The sequence below is a fragment of the Necator americanus genome, chromosome V, assembly GCF_031761385.1.
Source record: "Necator americanus strain Aroian chromosome V, whole genome shotgun sequence".
Taxonomy (NCBI): domain Eukaryota; kingdom Metazoa; phylum Nematoda; class Chromadorea; order Rhabditida; family Ancylostomatidae; genus Necator; species Necator americanus.
In genome coordinates, this window is record NC_087375.1 from 31,420,132 (window position 1) to 31,437,279 (window position 17,148).

Here is a 17,148-nt window from a genome sequence, read left to right on the forward strand (position 1 = left end):
CTCTTTTGTATATTCTATATTTTCGTTTTTCTTCAAGTTGTGGAAACTTCCATCTACACATCATTTTATTGACTTTCTTTTGTGTATACTAGATGTAACATTTTCCACGAAGTATAATTATTTCACCGTTCGTTGGCACTCTCTCTTCGATATGTGTCTTTCTCATCCATACGCATAACGCATAAGATTTTTTTTCCGTTATTTGCCACCAAGCGCATTGTGAAATGACTCATATCAACGACGATTATGTGCTGATGGCCCGCCCATTTCCGGATTTTTTCCATGCTTTGTTGACGCCATGCGTCATTATCTTTTTAACCATGCCTCCATCTTTTTTCTTTGTTCTCTCTTTCGGAACTCGGTTCTCGCATACGCTTAATCTGTGTTGTCTTCAAGCGCCTACGGCAGTATCGATCACTTCGGCTGGCGCCATTCCAATTTCACTTCCCCTCTCACTCAAAACACATTATCTGCTTCAGTGAGAGGTCATGACATTGCCATCGATCGTTTAGAGTCCGGTTGTTATCGCTGTTTTCTGCAGTTATTGCTGGGCACGTTTCCAAATGGAAGCAACTGGCTCCTAGCGAAATTAAATTAACTTCCAATTTTCGAGAAGTTCCAGAATTTTGAGTTATGTAAGTCTCCATATGTGGGTTACTGGTCCTGCTGAACATTAATCACTTATCGCATTCTTATGCCTACCGTAGGAGCAGTGCAGTTATCTATTCAGTTTCTGTGTCATAAAAACTTTAATCACAAGCAAATTTCTGAAAACATTTACCTTGATTATTCTCACAGATCCCGACAAGTTCTTCTTTCTTCCGTTGTGATTCTCTCAATTGTAATGTGTGAATGTTTAAAGGTTATTTTTGCGGTACATCTACAATTTTTAGTCGGTTCACCTAAAAAAAAAACTTAGTGGCGATCAGTTACGTACACATGCAGTTGAGTCAGAAAATTATTGTCTGTTGTGAAACGATCGTCGGCTCAGTAATGGGTGAGGTGCGATCGTTTCCGACCAATACCTACATAAACACTGTCGTCCCCCACATGCTCGATTGTGCGAATGCACCAAATATCCTAAATTTTCGACTCGATTGTATGGGATAAAAACGAGCAAACAGACAAAATTACAGGGAAAAGTGTGGGGAAAAATGTAAGCAATTTCGTTGTGAGAAAAACAAAGTACATCTGCACTGACGTTCGACAAAAAAAAAACTTAAAGGCTGGCCGAAAAAACAATGATGAGGAAGAAGTAAGAGGGAGAAAGGGGGGGGGGGGGGGGAGCAGCTAAATGATTATTTTGGCGTATTACAATATCTCTTTCGACTGTTTTGTACTTACAAAATGCAGTTTTTTCTTTCCATTTTCAGAATAGTTTTTGATGCGTTTTTTTTGCGCTATTTCATTATCCTGCTGTAGGGTTGTGCCACCTGAAGGCTTATATATATATATATATATATATATATATATATATATATATATATATATATATATATATATATATATATATATATATAGGACGCTAGCTATGTAGTTCATCAATTTTACATTTGATTTCGAATATTTGAACAATGTATGTGCGTCTGTTCGTTACTATGCAACGATTTTTACGTTTATGCATCACTCTGAGTGATGGATTTTCCTAGTCATTTACGGGATTATTTGTTTTGCTTATAAACCTTTTTTTTCAGAAATAATAACGTTTTTCGAACGTTCTAAGGTGCATGTTTGAGCTTCAGGCAAATACTTTTGTTTCTGGATGGTACAAATATTAGTCAGTTCAGGATTAGTATGTGCTGCACCTGGCATTATATTTGTTGTATGTGATTCCGCGGAAATTTAATATTGTCCCAAGCGCACGCTGACACGTGATTCTAATGCTATATGACTCATATGTTTTGAATCATTTTTGATTAGTAGGATGTTAGAAGCTGATGTTGTGAAAATTGTGAAATTTCGGACCACATGACGTCACCAAATCCTTTTTATACCCTTCAGTATTTCATAACACCGCATACGCATCGTGCAGAATGTCCCGCATTATTGCCGGAGATTAACTGAGAGCATTTGTCGCTGGTTTCGATTATTCACGATTTTATAACATACTTTGTATGCAGTAGGATGCACACGCCACTTGTTGCATTATAAGTGATCCCGGTTGGATTTGATTCATATTTGAACACGTTAGCAACGATATATTCTCCTTTTGTTTCGCGCCTGCGTCTCTTCGTCGATAAATATCCTCGCTTTTTGGCATCGCTTCGACGGGAAACAAATGGCGACAAAGCAGGAATGCTGTAGAACGACTTTATTTGTACTTTTATACTACATTGTCGATTCTGTTCTCTTTTTATTGCTTTATTACCATTCATAACTGTTATATCCATAATCAATTTAGCTAAAGTAGAAAATACGAAAATAGAAACTTGAGCATAGAAATCGCGCTCCTTCGATTGATACCGTATTTAATTTCTTTTTCTTTTTCTTTATTTCTTACTTTTATGAAATTTGACAGTTGAATAGTTGTAGAGATGCTGCTTTAACTATACTCTCATGGTTTGACATTTTACGGTATCCGAGGTGCCGTAAGCTTTTTTTTTGTGGATCGTATGTAGAAGTCACTACCAAGGTTAATTTGTACTCCTAAATATTTATCTGCGGAACTTTGGGGAAAATCAAACGTTTACGACCCCTCCACGTTGAAAAGAAGCCATCCCGCCCGTTTTGATCAGTTAGGAGTGCTAGGATGTAGCCAAGTTGGAGGTTCGACTGTGGCAGTACGATCGATGGTTCGAAACCGCACGAGCCTTTGTTCTCTTGCGGAGTCACAAATTGGTACCAGACTTGTCTGGGAGGAAAACGTCACTAAACTGACACATCAGCTCGTTTCCGCAAGTAGGGCTGCACACGTGTTCATAAACTTCATACTTATCTGAATTGAAGATGAACGCGTTGTAAAGGGATTGATCAATGCCTTGCACTTTATCCTTTATCAATTCTACTACTATTCTACCGCCAAAGAAGATTTTTTGTTTGACTAGAACTGTTTCTTCCGTGCATACCTGGTGTAAGCGTGAACAACTACAATTATCTCTGACAATCATCTGATCGATGTAAAACCCCGCGTAGGATGTTTTATTTAATTATTATCTTTATATGTAGCAGATTTTATTTTACCATTCTGTTCGTTGCCAAGTTATTTGCTTTCTTAGGATTGGCCGTTGCTTGACAATCTTCAAGAAAGAAAAACAGTGCTTTCACATGAACTATCACACACTAGGGACGCAGGATGGGCTTGTCGCTCATTTCCTTCTTTTTTCGATAATTCATTGTCTCCCTTCTCACATTTGGTCACATTTATTAACTGCTTCTATTTGGTACGTCACACATCTCTTTCTACTTGGTTAATTTTCGTAATGGTGATTGTGCTTGCTTCTTAATGTTTATTGTGGTTACTCATAAGAGATGTGTGTCGGCTTATTGATTTACTAGAATACCGTTGCGTGATTGGTTGAAATAATCACAATAACCACGGCCGATTTTTCGAAACCGCCCTAGTGCAAACCAAGCCTTTCATCCCTCCGGCGTCGATAAATTGGTACCAGACTTGTCCGAGAGGATAAAAACACTGACTTGATCATCGGCTGGCCTCCCCTAGTCATTGTATAGGCCAACATGCGTTCCAGAAACCTCAATGATTATGAATTGCAGTAAAATGCGTTGGGCATCCCAAGCGGATTGATACGCCAGAAACTTTATCTTTGATAACTTTGACTTTCGTCTTTGATCACACAATGCAGTTGCAGTTCAGCTGATTGAGGTTTTTTATGTCTAAGTGGTTTTCCACTGGCTTCTCATGTCATGGAGCAAATCTAATCTGAATTTGAGGGAAAGGAGTAGCGTTAGCGAAGAAATGTTGAGAAGAAAAGTCGAGAAAGAAGGAAATGCGAAATGCAACTTGATTTTTCTGATCAGAAAAAGGCCTTTGCATTCATGGTCAGTTTTGTTCTCATCGACTACCTTTTTGCGTTGCTATGCCAACAACACGTCGTTAACAATAGGTTGAGGAGTGGCCAGAGCTGTTCTCGTTCGATATCATGAAGTATTCATTTCGCTTTCCTCTTGGCAACCCTATTCAAATTTCTGGCCGGCTAGAAAAACTAACAAAGCTATGCCATGTATGAACTCTTCGGCAATAACGGACATAGGTATAACATTTTTCATTAGTTGTATTTCATGCTCTTTAAAACACATGAATCGTGGTTGATACCACTGCTCAGCCTATTGATTTCTTACAAAACTCCCTGCCCAACCCGTGTTGAGACTAATGATTTCATTTTTGCGATTTTTACCTTAAAACTTTCCTAATGTTTTCTCTGCACTTTTTTATTTCACTTCCTTTCCAATCGTTAGTTTTTTTTTCTTCAAATTGGATTGTTTTCGTTTTGCGTTGAGCTTCGTGCTTCATCATTGAAGATTGCTGAAGTCGCCATTCCTACACGACGTAAACAAGTGTGTATTGTTAGGGGAATTCGAAGGCAATGACTGTATCGACGTAGTTACACCACGGGAAATTTCAAAATTTTCTCAAGGACTGTTTGAAAGGACTTCTGAGTATATTGTAATATCCCCCAATGCATTTATTTAACGATAAAGGCCTCTTTCGTTGTACCAGGACATATTCCCCACAAAAAACACTGTCTATTGGCTTCTCTTACTCTTTGTTATATCTTCATACGGTCTATTCTCTTATATAAGGTTTTACATGTCTTGCAGGTGGTCTTTTCTTTCATAATGGTCCACCCATTTCCAGTTAGTCATTTCCTAATGTTTTTGAATTTTTCAATTGGCCATGTACTTCTTTCTTCTCCAAAATAAAGGAAAGTGCAGACGAATTAAAAAGGGGTGTCTTTGCTGCGACCTACCGTATACTATAAGCATACACTTGCTTTGTTATTCTCCGGTTGTCCCTATTTTCCATGCTTCTCCAAATTACAAATAGGAATCTTTTATACATGTGTTGCAGCGGAGAAATGTAGAAGTCAACCGCACAAAGGTGAGATACCGTAATCAACGACTGCTTAGGCGTGCGATACGTTGTTGCATGTGCAAATTCACATTCATGAAATATTGTGGTGGTATCAATGATCGATGATATATAATCAGTATCTATAGTAATATCGCATACATGCAACGATGTAAAGAAGTCGTGAATATCAAAATCAGAAAATGTTTACTCCGGTATTATTATTGATATAGATTATATACCACGATATTATCGATTATTGCAGTCAAGATATGAAAATTTTATGAGTAGCTATCTACACGAGTGTGAAGTTGCAAGGGTGACGATTTACCTTACGCTTTACCGTCCGCGGATTATGTGCTTTACTTCTGCAAGCTTGACATCTATATTTTCCCAATCGTTGACAGACAGAAAAGTGCAATTAGCTAAGGAAAGTGCATTTCCTGGAAATTACTGCTAATGGTGAGCATTGTACTTTTTCTTGCATTTTAGTGCACCAGTTTGTAATCGAGCACTAAATGCAAGGAGAAGTGAAAGTGAAAATTCTCCATTTTAGTTCCAACTCGTTTTTCTATTAACGTTGCTGAATATTAATACAAAGAAAATTAAACGATAAAAGATAAAGTGTTTGGCATTAATCAATCCGCATGGGATGCGCCACTACGTTCACTTCAATTCAGAATCGTTTGAGGTTTACGAACGTTTAACTGGCCCATACAATGACTTGCGGGTGCTAGCCGATGTGTGAAGTAAGTTTTTTTTTATCCTCCTAGACAAGTCTAGCACCAGCTCATCGATCGCAGAGGGAAGAAGCGCTTGGTGAGCACTAGAGAGGATTTGAACCTCCGATCGATCGTGCAGCTACAGATTAACCTCTTGTCGACTGCTCTACATCCGCCGCCATTAATAAAATTGCTGAATACTAATAGAAACGTGCCACTTTGTCTCTTCAAAATTTACCATCTATTAATAAAAATTTAACTCTTCGAAGAAACTAAAATCGATCAGAGCAAAACCAAAATCAATGCTAGAAAGTTGGAATGTAAATGATGATGATGATATTTCTTTACTAGTTGTAGAATGTCGCGCGGTTATACATGGAATTGCAAAAGCGGTTGCGTTCGGGGGGAATCGAACCCCCGTCGAATGCTTGGAAGGCATCCATGCTAACCATTACACCACGAACGCGTTGGAGGTGAACCCCAGCTCGCTTAGTTGAATCGATTACGCGAACGTGCACGAGCGAATCAATCGAAAAAACGTAGTTTTATATCGAACATTTCTTCAATTTAAGTTGTTCTTTCTTCTTCAGGTCAATCTCCATGTCAAAAGTAACGAATAAGTTGTTCATTCCTTTTGGGATGCACTCGTGCATCCGACTTCAATTCGGAGTTTGTGTCCAATGATTTTTTTTTCAGTTTGATAAGCGTACTCCGGCGGAAAAAAGTTCCTTAGTTAGAAATATTGCTATCTAATAAAATTATGACCGCGGACGCAGCGGGAGAACGTTTTCACTCGTTTTAAAGGCATCACCCCTCGAATCTGAGGTGGTATGGATTTAAGGTGGAATATTCGTATACGGGATCGTAGATTAAGGAGAGAGGGTGATTCCGTCCATTTCTTTCTAATTGCCGTAAGAAACGTCCCGGAAGATCTGGCTTCGAGCGTTCCGGCGCACTATTTTCTACAAGGAGTTCGATTGGAGCGTGCCAGCCGTGTGCACGAGCCGCATCTTCCGGGCCGTTTTTTACGCCAATTAGCAGGAAATGGACGGAATCACCCACCTCTCCTTAATCTACGATCCCGTATACGAATACTCCATCTTAAATCCGTACCACCTCAGATTCGTGGGGTGATACCTTTAACAGTGGATATAAAGACACCTCTGCAATAAACGGCCAGGTCCCGTAGCTAGGTGCCGTTACATCAAATTTTTATCAGCAAAATGACCAAAGAATGTTGGATAGTACGACTGGAAGAAGAAATCACCGATGGTTTCGATTCCATAGTGTTTGTACTCTCAGAGAGGATATTGGATACGGGATCAGAATCGTTGTTTTATGAACGCGTGTGTAGCTTTATCATAACTTGCGGGGAATAACCTATGTATCAGCTAAGTGTTTTTAGCTTTCCAGCCATGTCTGGTAACAATTATCGACTCCGGAAGGATAAAGGGCTTCTTTTGTTCTATGGTTTCGAACCATCGATCGTGCTGTCATAATTGAACCTCTCATCGGCCTCATTCATTGTGCCACGATTTTTATCCCCCTCCTTAATTTGAGTATCATTCTGTTTTGTAAAGAGTCTTTGGTTCATTGTAGTGCAGGGCAAGGAAAATGGATTTTGGGAGTTTATCGAAAGAATGCTTTGTCTTTACTTCTACGGCGTTGTTGAAACTATATAAAAATGTTGTTTTTTGTCCATTTAATTTGCATTTTTCGGAGTTTCTCGTCCTCTTTCTACTTTTTTTGAAAGCGTAGGATTTGAATGTATATAAAATCTTTATCCCTACTCGGAACACTGTAGATATAGTTGCAGAAAGTTCGGTTCTACTTTTTGCTTCTACAATTTCAAATTTCAAGAACATAGATCAAAATCAATTGGAATGTTGGACTATTTTGAGTGTTTATGAATTTTGAATAGATCTTAATTTTTTTTTTAATTAGGAACTGGTCTCAATGCAGTGTAAATCCCTTAAAATTAATAGAAGATAAAGGTAACATTTATTTGACATGTCATATTTTCTTAGTACAAAGTATGTTAGTGTAGCCTAACAGTGTAGATCTATTTCTGTCAGAACGTTTCCTCTCCACTGTGTCGTTCTTTTATGTTGGGATGCATATTTGGCATTAGTTCTCTAGAAATAACTAGCAATCATTTCAGACATGGATGCTCGTCGCCTGAAAGAAGGCGATATTATGAAGTTCAAATCTGGATTTCTAAGCAACAAATGGAAAACCTATCATGCAGTGTTGTTTAGCGATTCAAAATTATGTTGGTACGATGAGAAGGTTAGTTATTGTTAACGTTATTAAGCTATTATTGTTTGCCGAGAAAGTAGTTCTTATTTAAATACTTCGTAGTTGTAGTAGTTGTTACGGTAATTTGCATATGGTCAGCAGGACAATTCTCATGTGTGGCATCTTTTAAACATTGTTCTTTTTAGGGCGATCGAAAGCCGAAAGGATCAATACTTCTCAAGGATGTTGTACCATATATCTGTGTTGGATTAATGACGGATCGAATGCCTGGTAAACGCCATTGACTATGAATGCTATTTTTAACTGTTCAATCCTCATTTTTTTCCTTTTTTTTCCAAAATTTATTTCTCTCCACTTCTTTCAACTCTTGTTTTTTCAGTTAAGCGCCCTTCTTTACCAGATGGGTATTCTGTACATCATCTCGTTGGTATTGGTATGGATCCACGAGCAGAAACTGTGCATTGGATTTTGTTCTCATCTGATTCGGATATCGAGTAAGTTCATTTCAAATGCCATCCTACCATGCAAGAAGGCGTTTCCTCTGCGCGCATTTAATTTTTTCACAGCACTTAATTCAAAGCTGATATAACTTTTTTTCACCACTATTTTTAAAGGTCTTGGTTCAACGAAATCACAAAAACGTTGCCGAAACCAAACCCTCCACCGCAGCAACCACAACCAGCACCTCAGACGGGCCCTGGCCAGCCACCCGGTGGTTACAGTAAGCCTGATTAATTATTTTGATCACTGTAGAAATTCCGACCAAATATGAACTTTTTTCAGTACCTCCCGCAAAATATCCGGATGCTCCTCCACCAGTGCAAGGGTATCCAGCACCAGCCATTCCGGCTGGTGGCGGTGGACCACCTATGGGTGGAGCTGCACCGCCACCACCGTACTACAATCAACCACGAGGCGGCTATGGAGGTGGCGGAGGGGGCGGCGGCTATGGACCAGGAGGCGGATATGGTGGTGGCCCCACAACGGTTATCATCGATCGAGGTTGTTTTCAAGTGAACCTTAGAATTTTTGTTGTCTTATGTTACTTTTCCAGGAGGCAGTAGTTATGGCGGAGGTGGGAGTGGTCTCGGAGCCGGATTGGGAGGTGCAGCTCTAGGATTCGGGACTGGAATGCTAGCTGGGTCTCTGATGAGTTATGGTATGGGTTCGATGTGGGGCGGTCATGGCATGGGTGGATATGGAGGTGGAATGGGTGGCGGCTACGGCAGTTATTACTCGGTGTGTCTTAATTTCACAGATTTTGAACATTAACTTTTCCCGAGAAGTGGATAGGTGGAATTAACTTCGTAGTTTACTGTTAAGTTTACAAATGAGATCGTCATTTTTTGTTTATGCCACAGATTCAGCAGGTATGAGTTAGACTTTTTGATGAATAAAATTCGCCAAATTTTGTGTATTAAATCCTATTTCGTTTCGAGAATGAAGCGATGGACGAAAAACTATCTCTCAGAGACTTTGCTAACAGAATAATTAGGTTAAAAGTGGAATAAGTCTTTCTAAGGGAATATTGGGGGACGTTTTTGAGTTTCCTCTTGCCCCGATTAGCTCATATCGTTGCAGGATAACGACACGAACATCACCAACAACTACTACAATTATCCGGATCCAAATGCTGCTGGTACAGCTGGTGACGCCAATCAAACTCAGCCAACAGTTGAGGAACCGCAGGATAATCAGGTATGTGTGACATTCGTCAGGTTCTTTTTTTTTCGATGCATATTTATCTCTCCACGATTTTCAAATCTGTAACCGTCTGTGGTTCCTACGTTAACATGAGTCTTTCACATTGCACACTCTCTATTTCACCGCGCAGAGGTCACCCAACTTGTTGATTGCTCATGGATCGCGATTTCCGTTCGGTCATCTACTTGCAGCTGAATTACATTCTTTTCATTACAAATTCTGAATTTATGAAATAACTTGTGCTCTACTGATGAGTGTTTAGAGATGTCAACTTGCTTAATCTATTTATCTTTTTTTCCTAATTCCTTATAGTCGAACCTTCTTGAAATTCTTAGAATGACGCACCTGACGGCGATTATCCGGAGCAGTACGATGACACTAATGATGCTGATTACGATCAGGTACAGAATGTGAAAGTGTAGTCGATTTCAAGCTAGAAATGGCTTGTGTGCGGTGATCATAATGGAGAACTACCGTAGCTGCATGAAATTCGCTTGATCGTTTCGAAATGATTTGGAACGATGAAGTAAATTTAATGTAGTTGTAGTTTGGCGTTGAATCGAAATATGTCCTGCTTACCTGCGTATTGTTGCTGCATGCCCATGTTGGAAAGAAGTAATTGATAAGATTTTTTTAAAGCTACTCTGGCTTTTATTTTGTGCATGGATTCACTAGTAGAAGTTAGTTAGAGTCGCTGTATTTATTTATATGTACCTGTCTACCAAGACAAGCTAGTAAAGTGCGTGCTTTTGACAAGCAGTCTTTGTGCCCTTTATCATGTCCCAATCGCGCACGCGCATAACGGCTGGTCGAGTTGACATAAGTGCATGCTCTTATACAGGCTTAACGTCAAGAAAATTGTAGTAAACGATCTCAAGCTCGATGCAGTTGCATAAGCGACCACGCTGGAAACGGCTTTGTGGCAGAGGCGAGTGAATCGGACTTAGAGCTAGCGAATTAGAGCTATCGAGGGTCCCACCTCACTCAGTTACTGTCAGAGCGCTGCTTCGAGCGCGACCGCTCAAATACACCGAGTTTCAGGTTGTTTTGGCCCGAGTATACTCATTTGATAATATTGCTGTTTGTTGTGTAATCTAAAAGGAGCCTATTTTTACCAATATTTCCAACGTTTTTTTTGGTCGATTTAGCGAACTTGACTCCTAGTATATCACCTTGGCTTAATTGGATTTTTTAAAATACGTCCAATGCAACGGTCAATGTTTATATTTTTTGCAAATGCAGTGCAGTTTTTTCCTTTTCCGTTCTTTTTTTTTGCGGAGAAATGTTGATTGCGGTGGTTTAAAAATGTGAGTAACGGACAAAATGTGAAGAAACTCTCAAATGCTTACTCTCAGATCGTTTTTTTCTTGCCGTTGTTTTTTCTTTAAAACCATTGTACATGGACTATTTTCAGAATGACACTGGTGCTCAAGACACTGGCGGCGATGACTACGGATACGGCGCTGGAGATGCTGGTACGTGTATCAACATTCTTGTTCACTATTCAGTTCTTTTTTTTTGCTCATGACTTACTTCTGCTTTGAAGGAGACACCGGCTACGATTATCCAGGGGACGACTATGGTGGCGACTACGGTGGTGATTATGGCGGTGACTTCGGCGGTGGTGACGACTTCGGCGGCGGTGATTTTGGTGGAGGCGACTTCGGTGGAGACTTTTGAGGGTCCCGTCAAATCTTTGCTTATTTCACATCCATTAGTTTTCCCGCCTTCCTGTGACTTGTGTGATCTTCTGTGCAACACGTATTTTGTTTGTTTACTGATCGCCAATTTTTTGAAGCACATGTTGTTGTCGAATACCAATGAGAAAGCTATTTTATGTCCGTACATTACTTAATTACTTGTTGTACAGTGTAAATACTCGTGCTAAATTGTTATTTGTGCCATTTCTTTGTCGACGTTTCTACTTTTGAGTTTGTTCCTTTATTGTTTACAAACTACAGATCCATCACTGGAACATTTTCTTTTTCTTCCTTTTCCTGAACCTAATATGATAAAATTGAAGACTCATGCGATCTAGAAACTCATAACTTGAATTAACTAATATTGCTTCTTGAAATTTGAATAAAGTGATCGAACTACATGGACTTGCAAACTACTCATTCAATGTCATTTTATTTCGTTTCGTTTTATACAGTGAAGGTTGTTAGTTTAAAGAAAAATATGCTACATTTCTTATGAAAATCATTAACAGCAGTGTGCAGGAACGGTGGAGTGATATCTGGTTGGAAGGAATACGACTTTTTGTGCACGTAGCGGTGTTATTTTAATCAATGAGGGATCAAGTTAGTAGCCAGTAGCTATCGTCAAGATCGATAATAAAAACTAATTAGGCGATTAAGGACATTTGCATTAAATCCACACAGAAATACACAACAGGAGCTCGAGTTGTTAACTACATGAGATTCTTTCATAGAATTTTATGAAAAAAGAAGAGATATTAGCAGTGTGAAGTGAGAATGGTTGATATCCGCTCAGTTTAGCCGCATTGCAGTAAATCTTCCTCTGAATTGTGACATCCACAATAGGAATACGCTTCCACATGTAGTCGGGTCAAAACTACATGTAGCACAGTGCAATTGCGTACGCGCTCGAAACGGCGCGATGGAGGCAGTAGTTGGAACCGAGGTGGGACCATCGCAAACTGCGGCGTCAGCAGCGTGGATAGTGTCAGCAAGTGTTCCAGTACGGTACTAACCGCTACGCTCCACTGCACCGTGTTTCATGTCATGAAGTACTCTTTTTCTTGTTATCAGAAATGTTTACCATCCGAATGAAAACCTTATTGATAATTCTTCAGAGAAGCTTAAGCGGTTAGAATCATTTCATCGAATCCCTTTTCCTAAAGTAGTGACGTAAAGTAGGTTTTGTACGACTTTCGAGTTCGTGTGCTCATCAATTGTCCGTATATGCTCTTCTTATTGAGCTGGTGCTATAGTCGGGTCAAAACGACCTGCAGCTCGATGGGGTTGCGTAAGAGAGCCGGAACTATCGCTATTTTCACTCGGAATTCAGCGATGCACTAACGAGGATCCCACCTCGACCCAACCGCTGCTCTCCACCGCGCCGCTTACGCAGTTACACCGAGCTTCGCATCGTTTTGATCTGGATGTAGTTTTAGCTATCGATGACACTCACAAATAACGCAACGCATTCTTTCTTGACGCATCTGTTCCCTTAATAGCATTGAATTTCAGTGTGGCCCGTAGCAGTTATTTTAAACCTTTTCTGGATTAGTGGGGTGGAGTCGGTAATTTGTTTCGTCGGGAACAGTTCCAGCGTTCGAAGCATTGACTTTTCGGTATGTTGTTTTTTCAGCTCTCAAGACCCATGACCAGAGACTTTAAGATTTAAGCTTTTCGTTATTTCTCACTTTTCTTATGGAAGTACACAGAGCTGCTTTTTCAAGTCGTAATTAAGATGAAATCGAAAAGTACGCTATGGGGATGTGTGAACGAAACAAATTACAGGGTAACTGGGAGAAATCGGAGCCGTTATTAGGAGATTATCATTATTCTGTAGTTCGCTCTGATCGCTTGCTATTATAGTCGGATCAAAAGGACTTTAAGCTCGATGTAAGCAGCGAGGGCGTTCGCGGCAGCAATCAAAGCGTTGTAGTGGAGCGTAGTAGCTAGGATCCAAATGGGACCTTTCGTAGCACAGCTCAACGCTTAAGTTCAGAGTGGTACTACCTCGATCGCAAGTGTTCCGCATTGTGCGCGTGAACGTTTACGCAATTGCACCGAATTTCGTGTCGTTTTGACTCGACCGTAATCACATAGGTTCTTATTTGCGGACAATGAGAGTTCTCTTGAACATGTCGTTGAAGTGAATCGTGCTTTTATAGTCGTGGCACGGAAAAGAAAGACAACTTAAGGTAAGAGCTAAAAGAAAGGATCGCCATGTAGGAATGTAAGTTTGCGATGGATGCTAATCGCTGCAGTGTACTACGGGCTGGACTCATTGAGCGAGATGGTTTTGTGTTTCTGCACACGTGCTCAGATCTGTGTTTTTGTGTTTCCACACATTATTTCTTATAGATGTTGAATTATAGAACAACTACTGTACCGTATTCACCGTTCTTTCTGATTTCCATTCTTGCATGCGTACAAATGTGGAATATGGAAGCTTGAAATCTCCACACAGGGTAGGTTTCTCACTGTTTTGCTGAAATTGTAACGATTAGCACCTTGTCGTTCTGAATAAGCCCATCCTGCTAACTTTTCTTTAATTTATAGCAAGAATTTCTAATTTTCGAATTTGCTAAGATAATGATGATAATGACCCATGCTTAGGTTTATTACCATAGCTGATTTCATATTTGAGTAGAAAACCTTTTTTTAATATAATTACAATGCTGCCCTAATAATTTTCACCTAAAGATTCCACAATCTAATGATGAAGAGAAACTTTGCCCTCTCCCATACTAGACTAACGCTGTTTTTTTTTTCCTGGAGATCGATGAAAAGTGCTCATTGTTCGAAGATCTCGATGGAAATCCGGTGGCGGCATGTTTTTGCAAGACGAACAATTGTAACAGACCTGCAACTATGATGGTAGTTTCATTATTATTTTATTAACGTTCTTTTAATATTATCGACTTAAAGTTGAATCCTTATTGTAAGATTTGGAAGTTAGGTTTTGTCCACACCACAACAAAGGTGCTGTGGTGCCCGGTTGCGCGGTTCCGGCTATTGATGTGTTCTTCTTTCACTCTGTATTCATCATTCGTCAACATACGGACAGAGGATTGAAATCTTTTTTCATTACTATGCAAAACCAGAGGAGTGAAAGAGAAGTCACCAGTGAATGTTTGAACTATCTTAACAACGCAGTTGAGAAGTTCGACTTTCAATGAACCTCGGCATAGTTAAATGTCGTATTGGTTTTGATAAGCTGTACGCAAGATTGTTCAATAGTTTTATTGGCTAACGTTTCGGCAAAATCACCTTCTTCAGAGCCTGAAATGGGCGATTCAATTTACAATTTAAACGACCAAACCTTTCCACAACTAAACTGATAAACTCCATGCCTACTTTTTCAGTGTTTATCATGACAAAATGAATCATGTGATGATGTAACAGTTTTAAGGCCATCGTTGAGAAAGCACAAATGAACTATAGATGTATTTGCAATACAGTGGGATACTGGAAGCCATTTACGACAAGAAATCGCGAGAAAGACGCAGGACTGATGGGTTGTCTAAGCTCCGCTCTCCGTGCACCTTTCAATATTCATACCTATGAGAGAAAGTTAGTTCTTTTTTTTTTCTTTGCCAGTAATCTGACTGACGACTTCTGTTTGAGAAATGTATTAGATATGTGAAACGCCAATTAGATATGTGAAATATGAGTATGATAATTTCTCTGTGAAAGTAAGAACCACATGGATGGATAAAGAGATGTCTCTTGACTTTGAGTTTGATAGCTTTTTTGGAGGAGACTTACTGAAGTATTGTATAGTAGGGTCAATAGGAAATAAAGCTCTGTGCAGGTGCATTAGTGGCTGTGTTCGAAACGGTGCTGAGAAAGCGGTTGTAGCGATTAGGATTGAGGGGACCCTCGATCGCACCATTCGTAGCTGCAGTTCGCGATGATCCCACACGGACTCCGACCGCTATTTCTACTGTCCCTTGCAACCGCTTACGCAACTGCACCGTGCTTCATTTCGTTTTGACCCGTCTATAAATTCCATTACTACTCATAATTTCGCCTGGACTTGACGTAGTGCGAGATCATCTCTCTGGGAATCGCTTGAATTGGACAGTACCTTGACAGCAACTTACCAATGAGTTACTTTCTGACATAGGGTTTGAGCTGGAAGACATTCCGGAAGGAAGTCGATCTGACAATTTAGTTGAATATAAATCACACCGAACCAGCGTTCAGTTTGTTGGTGTGAAATTTATAGATATAATAACAAAAAATATGCATCTAGATTCGTTTAGAAACTGTCTCAAACACTATCGCATCTGTGTTCAAAAGTAAACACATTCTCATGATGATTTATAGTCAATACTATTTTTGCCTGATGAGGCACATTTTTCCTCAATCCTCCTCTACTCGAATGAGACTGGCAGCATCTGCTCCTCTTTTATCTGAATAAAAATCTGATGAAAGTGTACTCCCTGTCATGTCAGTTTGAAGTATGTACTTTCTGTTTAGGACCACTTCCGTCTGGAGTATGTTAACTATGGCTATTGTAATTGCTTCCGCTGGGATCTTCTTATTGTCCGCTATAGCATTAGCATGTTGTTGCATCATTGGCAGCAAACCGAAGGTTCTTTTTTTTGTTAGAAAATACATGAGCTTCTAGCGAATGTGTCGCAATAATCACTTTACCACCATTAGTTTTTTAAAAGTACCTTACTGGCAAATCACTAACAACGCTCATATCTTTATTTTATTAAAATTATTGCTAACACCAGCTACTCATGCTAATGTGGCTGTGGATTACGACAAAGTCATCGGGTACAGTATTCGGAACATTTTGACAAATGCAATCGTACGTGTGTTTCAGAATGACGACTAACCTGATGTCCAGAATTCTGAAGACTATATATATTTCCAATTACTCTTTTCACATCATATGGGGCGAGAATTCTCCAAATGAAGCGGCATACTATTTTTTTCTTAAATTTCACCCGAACTTATGCGTATATATAAGGAATAAACATTGGTAAAACATTGTTCTTTGGGATTATTCTTATTACAGTAATCATTCTAATAGTATTCAGTATTTGTTTCATTAAGCTATTCCATGATGTTTGATTATTGTTGTTTTTCTAATCAACCAGACTTGATTTTTGGCAGCTTATGACATGAGTTATGACAGCTTGGTTAAAATCCATTTTTAGTCCCGTAAAGGCGATTGTTTAGTCGTAACGTCAGCCAATGATAAAGTTTTCCGCCAAAAAACCTAGTCGGATAAAAGACAAGGCATGACCGTGGTAGTGAGTTCGTATAAAAGAAATAATTTGTACTGTGAAAACAATAGGAAAATTTCCGATCACTGGAGTGGATGACTTGGATATCTAATGCGGGAAAAACATTTTCATATGAGCAAAGAAGAAAAAGATGAAAAGAAAAGAGAGAAAGTATCGTGGTTGTTTGAAGTGAAAGCGGTTTGGTTTTGATCATGAGATCACTATTGATTCGTTTTCGTGAAGGGGTCAGAGCAATTTCGATTTTGTGCGGTATATTGCATTTTTTATGCATCATGGAGTATTTTGTTTTTCCCAACGTTTCAGAACTTCCCAACTGTTCAGTAGCCAGAAATTTTAAGTTAATAGTATTGTTGATTGTTTCAAATGTTATATTAATATTCGTCTTTTCCTTCTGCGAATTATTGAATTGGCAATCTCCGTACGAAATGCTGCCCATCTAAAAGTGTGGATTAATTTCTACGTGTTAGACA

General features: G+C 39.4%; 1 protein-coding gene across 3 annotated transcripts; it reads left to right on the forward strand.

Moving 5' to 3' along the window:
- Positions 1-3,954: 3,954 nt before the first annotated feature.
- On the forward strand, positions 3,955-16,263 carry RB195_015783 (uncharacterized protein; the record flags this gene model as incomplete). Of its 3 annotated transcripts, XM_064206658.1 has the most annotated exons (18): positions 3,955-3,999; positions 4,065-4,105; positions 4,159-4,211; positions 7,913-8,040; positions 8,196-8,280; positions 8,390-8,504; positions 8,625-8,731; positions 8,794-9,012; positions 9,065-9,249; positions 9,592-9,708; positions 11,129-11,189; positions 11,261-11,380; positions 12,930-13,033; positions 13,787-13,879; positions 14,190-14,288; positions 14,824-14,984; positions 15,897-16,011; positions 16,252-16,263. In XM_064206658.1, 18 exons carry the CDS (start codon positions 3,955-3,957, stop codon positions 16,261-16,263), a joined length of 1,860 nt encoding a protein of 619 aa, XP_064062538.1. The 3 variants fall into 3 exon arrangements, with proteins under 3 accessions (XP_064062538.1, XP_013299621.2, XP_064062539.1); XM_013444167.2 differs by lacking the exons at positions 3,955-3,999; positions 4,065-4,105; positions 12,930-13,033; ... (3 more) ...; positions 15,897-16,011; positions 16,252-16,263 and adding an exon at positions 10,050-10,115 and having other exon boundaries at positions 4,175-4,211; positions 11,261-11,394; XM_064206657.1 differs by lacking the exons at positions 3,955-3,999; positions 4,065-4,105; positions 4,159-4,211; ... (8 more) ...; positions 11,261-11,380; positions 12,930-13,033 and having other exon boundaries at positions 13,835-13,879.
- Between the last annotated feature and the right edge of the window lie 885 nt (positions 16,264-17,148).